The following is a 14,822-nucleotide window of genomic DNA, read 5'->3' as shown; positions in this document are numbered from 1 at the left end:
CTTAAGGATGGGCAGTAAGGACACACACATAAGAACTACAGAGCAGTTGAGATTTGTCTGCAGGGTCCGGGCTTGCTGGAGTTGCAAATGATCTGCTTAAGACTGAACTATAAAGGACAGTGGCGAGTCGGATCCTTCTGTTTGTCTCATGCATGTATATCTGTGTGTGTGTGTGACAGGTGGACGAAATGGGAACAGTGGTTGGGAACTGGCACACGGTTCGCGTCCCCGGCAGTGAGAAGACACTGCGGCTGTCGGAGCTGCAGTCCTCCAGTTTGTACGAGGTGCTGATGGTGGCTCGAAGTTCAACAGGGGAGGGACAGCCGGCCATGCTCACCTTCCGTACTGGCAAAGGTCAGTCACCACCGGGGGGGTTTGTTCATGAAAGCACTCTTTGCCTGGAACCCCCTATTTATTCCTAGTTCCATCCGAATGTGTGTTTTCTTTGAAATCCTGGGAATAACTCCTGAATTATAATATATTCTGTTGCCGGAATCACCGACCAGGCTATCTGTTAAGACTTAGACATTTTGCACTGACATTCAGGAAGGAATATATCCGAGACAACCTCCAGAACAAACAAATTATATTATGTTGTAATGTCTGTATGTAGGTATGAGGCATAAGACAAAATGAGGCGAAAATGCACCTAAATGTGAAAATATCACTATTACACAACTGCTGGATGATTAAAATGTACTATATACAACTTTATACTGTATTTGAGGATATATTATTCCTCTAAATGACCACTTACACCACACTGTCCAATTAAAATTCTAAATCCAGGCTTGATGGTTAGTATCATAATCATAGTGAATGACTAGGAGTATGGGTTTTGTGTGTGTGTTTTTGAGACAAATAAAAATAAGGCCAACCACAACTGTCCCAAAAAACTAACAATAATGCTACACCACAACAGGGCTGACAAAATGTCCCTGGCCAGAAATATGCAAAACACTGCCAAAACCCACTCACGTGATTGCTTCCCCAGGGTGGTTCTTTTTTTACAAAATGGTCCTGGACTAAAAATGCTTGAGTCCACGTGTAGAGCCGAAGGCCGCAGGACAGTTTCACTAAGCCTCTGAGTTTTGTCTCTATTTGACTTTTTCTTGCAACATTTCAATTCAACCTTGTGTGAAATGTTGCCATTTCGTTTGCAAAAGATTCTTCAGCACTGCCAGAAATATAATTGTGGTAGAGCAGCATGTAATCCAACTCAACTCAGAATATATGTAAAGATCAGGCCACCAAATGTGGAAAATGAAAATCCAAAATAAACAAATTGGCAAAATAAACAAATTATTACATGAATTCAAGTGGCTGTTGTGTTAAAGTGTTAAATTTAGTCACACATCCGTCCCAGTAAGTGAAACTGCAGCGTTGTCGAGTGGAAACCTGAAAATCAACCAGATAAAAACCCGAACAGCTCCGGAAACCAGGGGGAAACGTTAGATTCCAGAGCTAACATCCAGAGGTGTTCCATTTGGTTTTATATTTTAGTTTTTCGGGAAGAAAATGAAGACCTGTTTGTCCTTATGTGCCTTATTTTCCGCTTCTCTCAGAGAAGAACATCACCTCCAACAAAAAGCCACCCAAGCCTCCCGTCATTTCGGCGCCACCCAAAGCTCCGGAGGACAAAACCCCCAACACGCACTTTGGTGTCGTCATACATGACAGAGGTAGGTCCAGAAACCTGCAGAGGTCCTGCCTTGTTGCTGCTGGCGTGCATAACGGGCAAAGTAGAGTTCAGGGCTTTATGTTTCGATGGGATCTGATTTATCTTTAAATTTAAGTACGAAGCCTGAAACAAAAAAAAGGGCGGCCATGGTCGGGTTTGTGGTGTGCATGTTTTTCTCACGTAATGAGCAGGCCTACTTTTCACTAACCGTCTCTTCTCTGTCTCACTCTCTCCTGCTGTTCTAATGTTTTGGCTCAGAGCCCGAGCAGTAAGTACGCATCGCTCCACAGCATGCTGTGATGTGTGACCCATGCGTCACATGATTTGGGACGCAGTGACGATTTATTTTGTTTGTTTGCTTGGTGTTAAAATCTCAAAGGTTCTTCTTCATTCCTTCCTTCCCAGTGCCCGAGGCCCCGGACCGCCCCACCATCTCCATGGCGACGGAAAGCTCCGTGTATGTCACCTGGATCCCGAGAGCCAATGGCGGCTCTCCGATCACAGCGTTCCGTGTCGAGTACAGACGCCGCAGCGTAGAGTGGCTTGTTGCTGCGGATAACATCTCACCTCTCAAGCTGTCTGTGGAAGTTCGTAATCTCGAACCTGGTGAGCTTTGACACGGTTTAAAACGTCGCTGCAGTCCAGCGAAGCGCAGCATTGGGTTCTCTGCCCTTACAAGGGTTTCCTTGTCTTCTCCCAGCCACACATACTGGGAAAACATTTTTGTTGCAGTTTTACCTTTCTATTTTGAGTTTGATCTGTTGACCTTCAGGTGCCTGCGATCTGTTTTGCTTTGTCACATCCAGCAGCTCATATTTGACTATCGTAGTTCATTTATAGGTAGAAGCAGGGAGAGGATCTGGCCCAGAATGAATTCAATTTACAGGCCGAGGAAAAGACTCCAGCAACTGTTATTATCTTTAACTCATCCGCTCATCGAAAAAATCTACGAAATCCTGCCATGAGCATAGCAGTAAGAATGTGCACCTATGATAAAATGATCGCTTATTAATCAGCACACATGAATTTAAACATTTATTCAACATTTATTTCTCAGGCTCCACCTACAGGTTTCGTGTCGTAGCCGTGAACATATACGGCGAGAGTCCTCACAGCATCGCCTCCAAGATGTACCAGGTGCCTCAGGCGAGTCCTCGCATCACGGCCCGCCCAGTGGTCGGACCTCACATCTCATCCACAGACGCCATCAGCGACACACAGATCATGCTGCGCTGGACTGTGAGTACGCCGCCGACGCCGACGCTGTAAGAGTTGATGCGGGTTTATTTGTAGGGGAAATGAAGGGGGAACCCAAACGGTCTCCTTTCTCTTTGATCCCCATCGTGTTTTTGTGCAATGAGGATTTACTCTCGACAGGTTGGCTGTACTCTCTTCATGTTTCACCCCCCCCCCCCCCCCCCCCCCAATAAAGGGGTTTGTGAAAAAGACACGACCTGCTGTCTTGATTTAAAGTTGCCTGATGGCTTGTGGTTGTTGCTTTAGGCATGTGAAATACATAATAAATGAAGAGGCCAGGCTTAGTTTGGGTATTATAAAGTAGCTTATTATGTAGCCCTTCCAGCTGGTTCTCCTTGTGTTTGAGCTGCTGGCGGTGCTTTGGCATCTTGATACTCAATCAGTGCTTTGAATGAGGTGATGAGGGCCCTAACAGAGATGAAGAGGCCTCGGCCATCCACGTTTAGCTAACCCTAACCCTTTAATCCTTTGCAGATGGACTCAGATAGTGTAGTTGCCCACATTTACCTAACCAGCCTCATTATTTGCTGCACTTCAGGCAGATAGTGCAATCACACAGTCTTTGTTCCAGTCCCGTACATCTGCTGACAACGAGTTTCCTCTTTTTCTATCATAATTGCTCCCCAGATTGCAGTGAGCTAACATAATGCTTCCCCCCCCCCCCCATTCCCCTTTCAGTATAGCCCCACAAGCAACAACAACACTCCAATCCAAGGCTTCTACATTTACTACCGGCCCACAGACAGCGACAATGACAGCGACTACAAAAGAGATGTGGTTGAAGGTGCGTGTCTGCGTCTCCACCGCAGTTTGTCTGCAGGCTTCGGAGCTGGTGTCGGTTGTCTGCCAACATTAAGCGCATGCTAGCCGCTGACGAGCTGGGAGTCGGGAGGAGAAAGGATACTCAAGAGTGCGGCGTAGAGAAGGGGGACGTTTCTGACTTTCCCTGAACGGCAAAGGCTTTCTGAAACCTGTTTTTAATCAATGAATGTAATAATTATTATTGTTGATATACAACACAATACAGGAAACAGTTTTATCAGTATGTGACATTTGTAGTATGCGCTAACTGCTTTTGATTCTACACTATGTATCCCATCCTGAAAGGTAATTACAGTTAAGAGTCTTTCCCATGATGCTCTGCTGGTCATGGTGAAGTTTGCAGCACATTCCTCTGAATGATGTCATCCTCATAAAGCACTTTAATTATGCATCCTTTATCCCAGATTCCATTGCAGTCTCCAACATGTTGGTGAATTAATGCAGTAGAATACTGTTCAGAATTCACTCTAAATTTGACCTTACTGGGTCCCAAAATATCAGTAGTTTTATTGTCATTCTCATTGAGCTTCAGTATTTCTGCATTACGTGTCACTTAACCCTCATATAATCATCTAACATTGCATAATTCAAATGTAATTGACTATAAAGGTGTTTAGATTTAGCGTGAGAATCAGCTTTTTTTATTGCTCTCTCTCACAGCACTTTAAATCTACCTAGGCCTTGAGGTAGCAGTGATTTATTATACTACACATGGAAAAACTATCAAGAACCACTAATTATTTGTGCCTCGTTTGTTAGCAATGTAGCATTTCCATGTTGTAGAATGTAGATTGTCATCTCATCTGTGATTTCATAGCGTACAGCTGTGTGTGTGTGTGTGTGTGTGTGTGTGTGTGTGAATACTGGAGGGAAGCCAGGACAAACATGAAGCAACCATATATGGAGGTTGCCTGGAGTAAAACAACTGTCTGGGCCTAGTGGGACTGACAAAGTAAGAGAGAAGGTTGTGGGGGATGAAGCCGTTCGGGGGTGAGGGATGGGGGGGGGGTACGTCCCACGAAGAGGACGAGGGAAGACAAGAGAGTTTACATGAGCAATTTGAGTCATCATCAGCTCCAAGAGGAAGTGATTTCTCATCTTTGCGCCCCCCCCCCCCCACACACTCATTCACAGGTGTAAACCACTGGCACATGATCGGACATCTGCAGCCAGAGACTTCCTATGATATCAAGATGCAGTGCTTTAACGATGGGGGGGAGAGCGAATACAGCAACGTTATGATCTGTGAGACCAGAGGTAAGAAAATGCAAACTGCGCCACACGAAAAGCAAAGCTCCACTTCATCAGAAGTCTGGGCATGTTTCCTTGAAGCCTGTACTTTTAATGAAGGGTATGGCTGCCATAATTACACTATATAAATACACTGAGTTTTATGAGGCCAGCAACAATGGTTTCAATTTCACAGTTCGGTACTGTGCTTTGCTGTTGTTGTTAGTCAGTAAAAAGCTGTTCCTCACATCCGTCCCCTCCTCCTTCTCTGCTGCAGCACGCCAGGCCCCCGGGTCTCCGAGCCAGCACCCAGTCACCCCACCTGGCCCCCACCCACAAGAAACACCCAGCCCACCTGGAGGACTGCTGTACCTGATCGTGGGCTGCGTTTTGGGCGTGATGGTGTTCATCTTGTTGGCATTTATCGCCATGTGTCTCTGGAGGAATCGTCAGCAGAGCAACATGCACAGTGAGTTTATGGACAAGCCAAAGCCAAAGCTGCCGTAAAAGAAGTAGAGTTGCTGCTTACGCTGAGGAATTCTGGGTTTAAAAGCGTTCGCAGGCCAAGTTTTCACTTTAAAAAGAGCACAAGCACACGTGCAAACAGTTAAGTCCGTCATCATGGCCTCGTATTAAAAACGCCCCCCTAGGCAGCTTGTGCAGCATATTCCAAGAGTTCATAGGCAATGTATGGATCACGCAGGCGTTTGGCACCATTGAAGGGATTTTTTCCCGGACATGTTTGCAGCTTGATGGTCTCCGATGAGTCACAGGTGTTTAGTTGGCATGTAACAATGATCTGACCTGCACCGGAGCAAATAGAAGGACAGAGCTGATCAGCTGTTTGCTTTTGTCAACTATTGAAATAAAAAATGATGAATACATTTTTTTTTGTGTGCAATTTTGGACCGAGGCTGTCTCACTGCACAAAACCACAAAAACATCCCAGTGCACTGTTCAGTGTCTTAACACGAGCTGCTTCACAAGGGCATTGCCATGGTAACAGATGTATAAAATTTGATAAGACACTCTGAGATATTGAGACATTTACTTTTTCAGTTGCAAATTGCATTACTGCTATGACAAATAAAAAAAAATATTTTTTATTTCCAAAATCATCCAAATGTTAAATTAAAATTAAAGCATTATAAAAATATTTAATGACTTCTTATTTCTGTAAAGAAAAATAAGGCTTGTGTCACATGGATATTTGCACTGGACACATTTCAGTCTGTAATCAATATCTAATAAGGCTCAGGCCCGTTTTAGCTCATTCCTATGATGGTAGATAATTTACCTTCATCATAGCCAGCCTGTCCTGTCTCTCTGCTGCAGAGTATGACCCTCCCGGGTACCTGTACCAACCAACAGAGATGAATGGCCACGTCCTGGAGTACACCACGCTGCCCGGCTCCGGCCACATTAACGGGGGGGTCCACCGGGGCTACGGACACGGTGGCCCCATCATACCCCAAGGGTGCCATCACCTCCATCACAAACTGCCCAACGGTTTAGGGCTGCTCAACGGCACCAGCAGTCTGTTCTCAACCGGACACCCACACGGACATGATGGCCCACTGCCCCATAGTGCACGGGACTGTGAGCACTCCCACCACCATAATGTGAGTGCTGCAGCCGAGCGCCACAAAGACACCCGAGACATTATTCATGTCCAACCTGTGGCATTTCACATCAGCTGGCAGGAAGTCAGCTCGATTTGTCTAAATGGAGTGTTTGTGTGTTTTTGACAGGGGGGAGGGATGTACACAGCTCTGCCCCAAACAGAGTCGTCGGACTGCATGAGCTGCCAGAACCTGTGCAACAACAACAGGTAAGAGAAGCAGTCTGTCTCACAGAGCTTATTCAGGACGTCTGGACACGTTTTCTTATTTTTATTTTTTTTGATATATAGGGAAAAATAATGTTATATATAAATAGCCGATTAGAGATTATATTCTCATTTCTTTGTTGTTTTTAATTAATCCATTAATCCGCTGTGCTTAGAATTTATTAAAATTTTAAAAACAACCAAAATTTTTAATGGTCTGACAAATCCAAAGATATTCTGTTATTTCATTACTTATTGAGAGAAATGTGATGCACAATGTTAGATACATTTTGGTGTTGTGTAGGAATGTAAAGCAACTTGGTACTTTGAAAACAAATCTGTATTTAATTGTCCAAAATATGTGGGGGGGAAATTAAAAAAGAAGAGCCTCATTTAAATTGTAAGGAAGAGTGACAAGATGTAACTGAGTAAGCTGTGTGTGCATACAAACATACATCCCCCTCCTTCTAGCTCTGTTTATGTACTTGAGGGACCCCAGCATCACAGTTTATCCTACGTGCGTCCAGCCAGCAGGCCTAATGAGCCTCGTGTTTATTTACCTCCTGCTGCTGGGAAAAGAGGAGGTGTGGCCAGAGTCCGACAGTGAGCCGATAGAGGGAAGCTGAGTACAGGGAAGCGTGCTGAAGCAAAAACCATAATGTGTCATAGTCATTTAGTGGCCAACCTCTGGCTCGGCTGTTGCAAACACATTCTGCAGCTGTGTGAGAATGCTGTCGTTGAGTTAGGGGCATTCTTTTTACGCTTGTTTCCTGCGTCTGGCAGAAATCCCACTGATAACTGCAGAGGAGAAGAAGAACCAGAGCGGGATCTGAAGCAGTCAGTGATGCCCCGGGGCACTTATTACGTCTTACTCACCTTCGTGGACGTGTCTTGTTTGTTCCTTTTCTACCAGATGCTACAACAAAACCAACGGCACCTTCTCCAGTGGCACTCTGCCCCGAATGCATCGTGCGGCGCCCTGCCAGCAGGACGGGCTGGAGATGATGCCTCTGGGCCAGGTTTCTTCACAGTGCCACATCCCTGACGGTCAGCTGCACCCTGGGGACCGGGGGGCCGATGTGGGCTGCCAGTTAGATGAGCACAGGGACTCCTCGCCCTCTCAGCATTCCTGCTGTCTGGTCAGAGACAATGAAATGTGTCCACAAGACAGCACTGGTAAGTCACGCCACTCACTACATTTCCCCTTTTTCTTCATGCTTCCCCGTCTGGTGTTTCATCTCATTTGTGTTGTAGGAAACCAGTAGTTTTTCTTTTCTTTATAATTACAGACTTTTAAAAATAATATTTAAATTATTAAATCATCAGGTTGTAGATATCCAGTTACAGGCAGAAATGCACTTATCCCGTCACCATTTATTTCCTTATTTTATTCTCCTTAAATCTAAGGCGGTAGAAGTATTTTAGGTGTATATTTGTTTTGTTATTTTTCCAAGTTTGGATGGTGGTAGAATCTTAAAGATCCCATATTCTACCCTTTTCCCACAAGTTAATGCAGTTCCCAGACACTTATAGGAAATATATGTGACAGTCTTTGGTCAAAACAGATGCTGCAGGACAGCGTCCCTCTTCTCTGTCTCAAACAGCTCTGTCAGAAAAGCCTCTGAAAACGAAATGCGTGCACGCAATGAATGTGCACGCATGTGCACATCTTGTGCACGTTTTCGTACTGTGATGTCACAGTAAGAGGGATTTCTTCCAGAAGCATTTCTGTACTTGATTACTATGCAGGATTGACTGTTTTTGGATTGATAATGACCCAAACCCGCCATAATAGTGTTGAAACATGGGAAATAATACGGGACCTTTAATGGAAGCTTGCGGCTCGTGTTTTTCACGACAGATTGATCACCTGAGATCACTGACTTCAGCAGCAATCAATGTCAATCAAAAATGCTCACCAGCTCCCCAGCGCAATGACAATTTTAGCGTGAACAGTTTCGAGGTATAGTCTGAAAATTAGGGAAGCAAATTAATTTACTATCTTGCCAGGATTGCGATGAAAACATTGATGTCAGTCTCATATCCCTTTGCTAAATGTAGCGTTTCATCTAGCGAGCGATTAACCGAGCATTAAGACTGAAAGGCTTGACAATAATGCCACTCTGAAGGTGCTAGTCAGTCAGCGGAGACTCCCAGAAGTGAATTCTCACAACAAACATTTCATTTTTAAACCTTATTTTTCTTTGTTGTTGTTGTCCAGAACAAGCAAATATTAGAATTTAATTAGCGCTGAAAAGACTAAAGTCTTTGACAGGACCACATTACCCATATCACACTGCTCCCTGCCTCTGTACTACGCTGAGCCAGCCGGTTCCTGGCTATAGCTTCATATTAACTCTACTAGTATCAGTCTTTTCATCTCATTCTTTAAGAAGGCGCATTTCCCAATTCATCAAAGAATTCCTAAAAGACATAAGAGCTCCAAAATAAATCCCAAGGAATAGTGATAAAAGTGATTAAAAAGTCAGAATCCCTTTTTTTGAATATGATGTGTAAGCCCAGGACTTTGTCTTCCCCTGTCCCTGCGCAGCTGAGGAGGAGCTGGAGTGCGTGGACATGGAGGGGCCTGTGGTTTGCTGGGAGAGCCTCGGCCTGCCGGACTTGGACTGCGATGAGAAGCCTGGGTGGATCTCCAGCAGCAGCCTTGCAGGAGAACTGATCCAGCCGAGCCCACAGGAAGTCTGAAGGCATCATGAACGCAAAGAAGCCGCACCGCAGCGTGGAGCGTTCAGGAGAACCCGGAAAAGTGACTGAATGACAGACAGCAAGAGAGAAATATCACTGAGGAAGGTGGAGGAACAGCGATGGAGTAGTCAGAGACACTGCATGTTACGGTGAAGAGGACACCAACGTTCGGATGGAATGAGGCGAGAAGAAAAGACTGAGAGAAACGGAAAGAGCTAAAAACTCTAAAGGAAGCGCCGCTCAAAGACAGAAACTGTGTCCCACTGGAGCGAAGACTCTAATGAAAGAACAAAAACTCTTTAGATGGCTTATTTATTTTTGTTGTAGTAGTAAACTATCATTTCATATGAATGTATCTGTTTTAAAGGAAAAGTTTGTCTTTTATATTATTTATGCCTTTTGGATGATAAATACTTTTTTATTTTTCGCGGTTTTGTCCCTCTGTGTTGCACCGAAATGTGCAGATTAGCAATTGTCTGTGTAAAGTTTTGTAATAATATAAAGAGAAGATATGGAAGAGTAAACAACAACAACCTACTTTCATCTGATCTGCTGGAGGAGTGCAGTAGTTACACTGAAGCAACATTTTCAAGGGTGAGCAGCCCCTTCCCAGATGATGCTTATTTGACCAGATTATATTTATTTAAATCCGTGACCACAAACCTAATTTCTGCTATTTCTGGGGAAATAAGGGATGAATTACCTGACAGAGTTGCTAACATGTGATCCGGTACAGTTTCAGTGTCTTTTCGTAAAGAACAAAAGGTTATTGTTTGTTGCAGCCCCCCCCGATGTGAGAGTATGCCGGCGATAGCTCATTCATGAAATAGTTGTAAAAGTCTCCTCTCAGATTTCATCCAAACCCATTTCTGATGGCTTAAACCCTCCTTCGGTTTCAAAATAATCTCCACGATGTTCTGGCTGATTGGAGTTGATGGGATTGCAGAGGCCGGATGACAGAGCTGATTGTGCTTCACTGAGGATGACTGTGGTGCCGGCTTTCCATTGCCTGGTGCCTGACTTCCTGCGTTTGTGCCAGAGACAGCTGCCAGCCTTCAGGCTCCGGCTCGCCTGGCATCTCTCCTCCCACTGATTATATATGGGTTATTCCTGGCACTCAGATTTACTTGCCTGCTGCCGAGTTGTGGCATAATCTCATCCGGCTGCTATTTATAGTCCCGATGCAGACCAGCGGCATTCGTTCAGTCAGCTTTAACTCGGTGCTTTTCCAGGGATAGCCTGTCTGAGTTTCCCAGAGTAAAAAAAAACCTCGGATGTTTTAGATGTGGCCTGGCTTGGTTTTGGTTTCTGAAGTTCAAAGAAGTATCCACGAAGTCTCATGGAAGTTTCCCTTCATTTTAAGAATCAGTTTCTATACGTAGTAGCCCCTTTTATTGTCCATGATCATTGCCCTGCTGCCATGAGGAGGAGAAAGGCACAGAACAATGTGTAGGACATGAAGCTGGAAACGAAAGAGAAGAAGTGAGAGAGAGAGAGAGAGGGGGGGGGGGGGGGGGGGTGCTGACAGATGAAGGCTGGGCTGATGAGCAGCAGATAAGGGCAGGGCTGTCACTAAATGAGCTGCATCTCCGTCGCCCACGTCCATCAGTCGACGCTCTCCCTCCTCCCCGCCCGGCCCCGCCCCGCCCTGCCCTGCACCCTCCACCCACGCGGCTACACCCCTTCATTAAGGAGCCCATGGGAACAAGAAATCTCATTGTCTGCCCTGGAATTTCTGCCTCTTGCCGCAGAGCCGACCTGTTAACGCTAGCCCCTGTCCCCTCGGCCCACCATTCTTCCTCGCTCCACTTTCTGGCACTCCCTGGCTGAATATGTTGAATCGGGCAGTGTGTCGTCAACTCGCCTTGACTCGGGCCCCCGGACGGTTTCAACCTTGAGATGTCCCAAACTACAAGTGAAGTGCGTTGTGGTCAGATGCATTCCGTCAGGTCCCTGCACATGATGAGCTCGTGTGACTGGATCATTTATTCGCTCCCTCAGGCGTACCGGCTGTTTTTCGTTATCAGGCTCATGTCCTGTTGCAGGAAAATGGTGGCTGATGCAACCACAACACTTGTTGACGGCACCTGTTGGATATAATCAGGGAGAAAACAACACTATTTCGTCTCTACACACAGCTGCTTCCATTTAACTTGTTCTCGTTTCTCCTCCTCAACGCGACAGGATTACGCTTTCAGAATGAAATGTCTGAGCCAAGAGAAATTCTCAGAGGCACATTTCCTGAACCATAAAGCAGCTATGCGGTTATTTTTAATTCACCATCCTCTCTAGGGTATCAGTGCAAAGGCGTGAGTGCGGTAACGCTGTGTAGAGACGAATCATGTTGGAGAATCGTTGTTATGCGCAAGGATTTCAGTCGAGACATCTGAAATACAGAATCCTTCTCAAACATCAGGGATGGGAGGACGTGGCCTGTGGGGGGGGGATGTGTTGCCAAATTCGACCTTACCAGGTCTTCATCAGGGCATTCATAGTATTCAAAACCTCAATACAAACAAGACTGGTAAAATATTTGAAGTGGAAACCACGAACGAAGGTCTGTATGTCAATATGTGTATGTTTAAAGGCTAAAAAGAGCACAGGAGACACCAATCAGTGCTTCATTGATCACAGTGTTTCAGCGGGTGCTTAAAGATCAAAACATCAACAGATAAAAAGTGCTTTTCTCATTGAACTTCCTTTGCATGTCGCCTGCTTGTTTTTGCATTTGTTTGACTGACCTGTGTTCAAGTTGAAAGAAATGTGTTTGAGAAATGTTTTTTTTTTTTTATTCAGAAAATGTAAGATTACATCCAGAGAATGCTTTTATTTGTGGGATGAATCTGAAGGGATCAGGATAAAGGACATGGTAAAGATGGTCATCATCATCATCATCATCGTCATCATCATCTGTCCTCCTCCACATCCAGTCGGGTGTAGTAGAAAGTAGCTCCTTCATCTGTATCGTACAGAGCCTGGCAGGTGTACATCCCCTCTGCATCCTTGGTGATCTGCTCTATGAGCAAGGCAGAGGTGTTGGCCGGCACCTGCAGACGACCCAGGCTGCTGGACTGGGACTGGATCCTTGGGCCCTGTCCGTAATTGTAAGCCACGGCTACGTTGTTATCGGTTCCTGGTTTGGTGAAGCCCCAGATGAAGACAACAGGCATCGTGGAGCCGCAGCCCAAGGTGACTGCACCCCCCGTTGCCGCTTTGGCATGGGAACGAATGTATTCCACCTCCTCGGACTCATGTATCACCAGACCTGTAACACGAGTCAGCGAGTCCAGTTACTGTTGCCATGCCAGAAGAACGCGTTTGTGTTTTACGCTACGCATCAAAAAAAGAAGAGGTGATTTTTGACAAGATCAGCATTGAATGAGGTTTATGAGAAAGTGTCTTCAGAAAGGTTATACAAGACCTCACAGCTTGTTTGGAATTGACTGCATCAGCGCTTAAGGTTGGACAACGCATAATTTAACACTCAGTTTATCTGGCTCAGACCTGTTTGATCCAAATTCTACCGCCCTCCCTCTGGCTGGTCTTAACAATTTGACATAAGGACGGCAGTTTGTGATGAAGTGCCTGCACGCCCCAACTCGTCTCCTACTCAACATCATCGCTGATAAAGTTAGTTGTAGTGCAACGAGTCATTACCTTGGAGGGCAGGAACCAGCCAGCACCAAAGTGAGCAGAAATAAGGAATTATCATCTGTCTCTCTGCTGCAGAGCGTCAACTGGAAATCAAAAAGGCTATTTCAAATCCACAGCAGTGGCGAAAGTGTGTTTCCTCTCTGGCCCACAGTGCTGCTCACACTGAGACTGACTGAGTAAGGCTGGATTCACTTTCAATTATTCAGCAGTGCTCCATTTGACCCGTGAGTGGAAGGTGCCGGGTGCCAGGAGGAGGCCTCTGCCTCCTATATTTTCCCCTGAACCAGTGGAGATTGAATTTATAGTGATTCTATCAACTCCAATGTGGGGGAAAAAACCTGGGCCTAGCAGGGTTGGAAAACCGCCACACAGCCTCCCGAGCAAACACCTGCATGCATGTTGATATTTGCCCTATCAGAGGCATGCAGCCTAAATGAAATGACTGGTTTAGTTATGCATCAATGGACAGCATTGTGTTGTCTTCAAGCTTAGACAAGTTGAAAGTATGGAAGAAGTGCACATAATATAATACAAATAAAATCTGTGTGGGCTTTGGCTTAACTCTTGCCTGAGTGTGTCTAAAAGTTGAGGTGCAGATTTCATCATTACGCATCATTAACTGACTGATGTTTGGGCCTGATAGTGGCAGCAAGAGAAGCTGAAGACGAGCGCTGCTGCCCTGCAAGCAGCCCAAGGCTCTAATTGTGAATCATTTAGTGTTCAGCTCTTTGTGGGAAAGAGAAGGAGTATATTTAGAAGGCTGCTGGAATACAGACAAATGCAATAAAAACATAAAGCAATGCGGTTTCTGAGGGCAATTTGGACTGGCAGATGAAGTCCAAAGGTGCATCAGAGAAGCTCTGACAAGATAGGAAACAGATTGCGTCGCAATGTTTCTGATCAAATTAGAGTATTTTCTATTTACCACATCAGAAGTGTTAGTATGAATCAGGCCTAAATTAAATTGTCTTAAATAAGCAATGTAATTAACATTTGACTTAATATTCTATGTAAATCTAGTGCATCCACGTGCTGATGCAGCAAAGCAGCCGGTGTGCAGCTGCTGCACCAGGGCGTGTCCGAGCCGGAACAAAAGAGCGGTGTGTGATCGCTCATGAAGGGATCAGTAAGTCTTACGATGCCGGTGTCAGAACTGGCTGAATTCTTTGCTGGTTAACTACATCCTTTTTCTAAATACTGCAGCATGTACACAAGGCGCCGGCCACACATCCTGGCTGCCTGGCTGTTTGCAACTTTTAAAAAAGAAAAGAAAAAGAACTGGACAGAAGAATTCAGGCAACTGGAAAATGTGAGTCGTTGGAAAAACAAAATGTTTTGCATGGTGGTCGATACGGGGTCGATTCAATGACAGAAATAAAAGCTTTCAGGTGCAGCGCCCCATCGAGCAGATCCGGTACAGATGAGAGAGCAGAATCCGACCCAGCTATCTGGGACTGTATGGGAGTCTGGGTAAAACGTTGCTGCCCACCCCAGCATGCGTCATATGCCCAGACTGAAAAGTTGGCAACGCTACATGTTATGTGAGCGTAAAGCCAGCAGAAAACAGGTGGGTTCCTGTAAACGCGACCCGTGATTAGATCAGTCATCACGACTGGCGTCATTGAAACTAAAACGAGCCCGCTC

General features: G+C 45.4%; 1 protein-coding gene across 1 annotated transcript; it reads left to right on the top strand.

Moving 5' to 3' along the window:
• Positions 1-179: 179 nt before the first annotated feature.
• Positions 180-9,524, top strand: LOC137916367 (cell adhesion molecule-related/down-regulated by oncogenes-like; the record flags this gene model as incomplete). The annotated part of the gene is made up of 11 exons (XM_068759411.1): positions 180-354; positions 1,566-1,682; positions 2,087-2,287; positions 2,739-2,920; positions 3,617-3,722; positions 4,895-5,017; positions 5,268-5,459; positions 6,326-6,612; positions 6,742-6,821; positions 7,732-7,994; positions 9,370-9,524. Coding segments are annotated over 11 exons (1,881 nt in total), but the record flags the coding sequence as incomplete, so codon positions are not given.
• Positions 9,525-14,822: the final 5,298 nt, after the last annotated feature.

The sequence above is a fragment of the Brachionichthys hirsutus genome, unplaced genomic scaffold (assembly GCF_040956055.1).
Source record: "Brachionichthys hirsutus isolate HB-005 unplaced genomic scaffold, CSIRO-AGI_Bhir_v1 contig_1002, whole genome shotgun sequence".
Lineage (NCBI taxonomy): Eukaryota > Metazoa > Chordata > Actinopteri > Lophiiformes > Brachionichthyidae > Brachionichthys > Brachionichthys hirsutus.
Note: the sequence above shows the minus strand (reverse complement) of the source record. Positions and strands in the feature narration are given on the sequence as shown.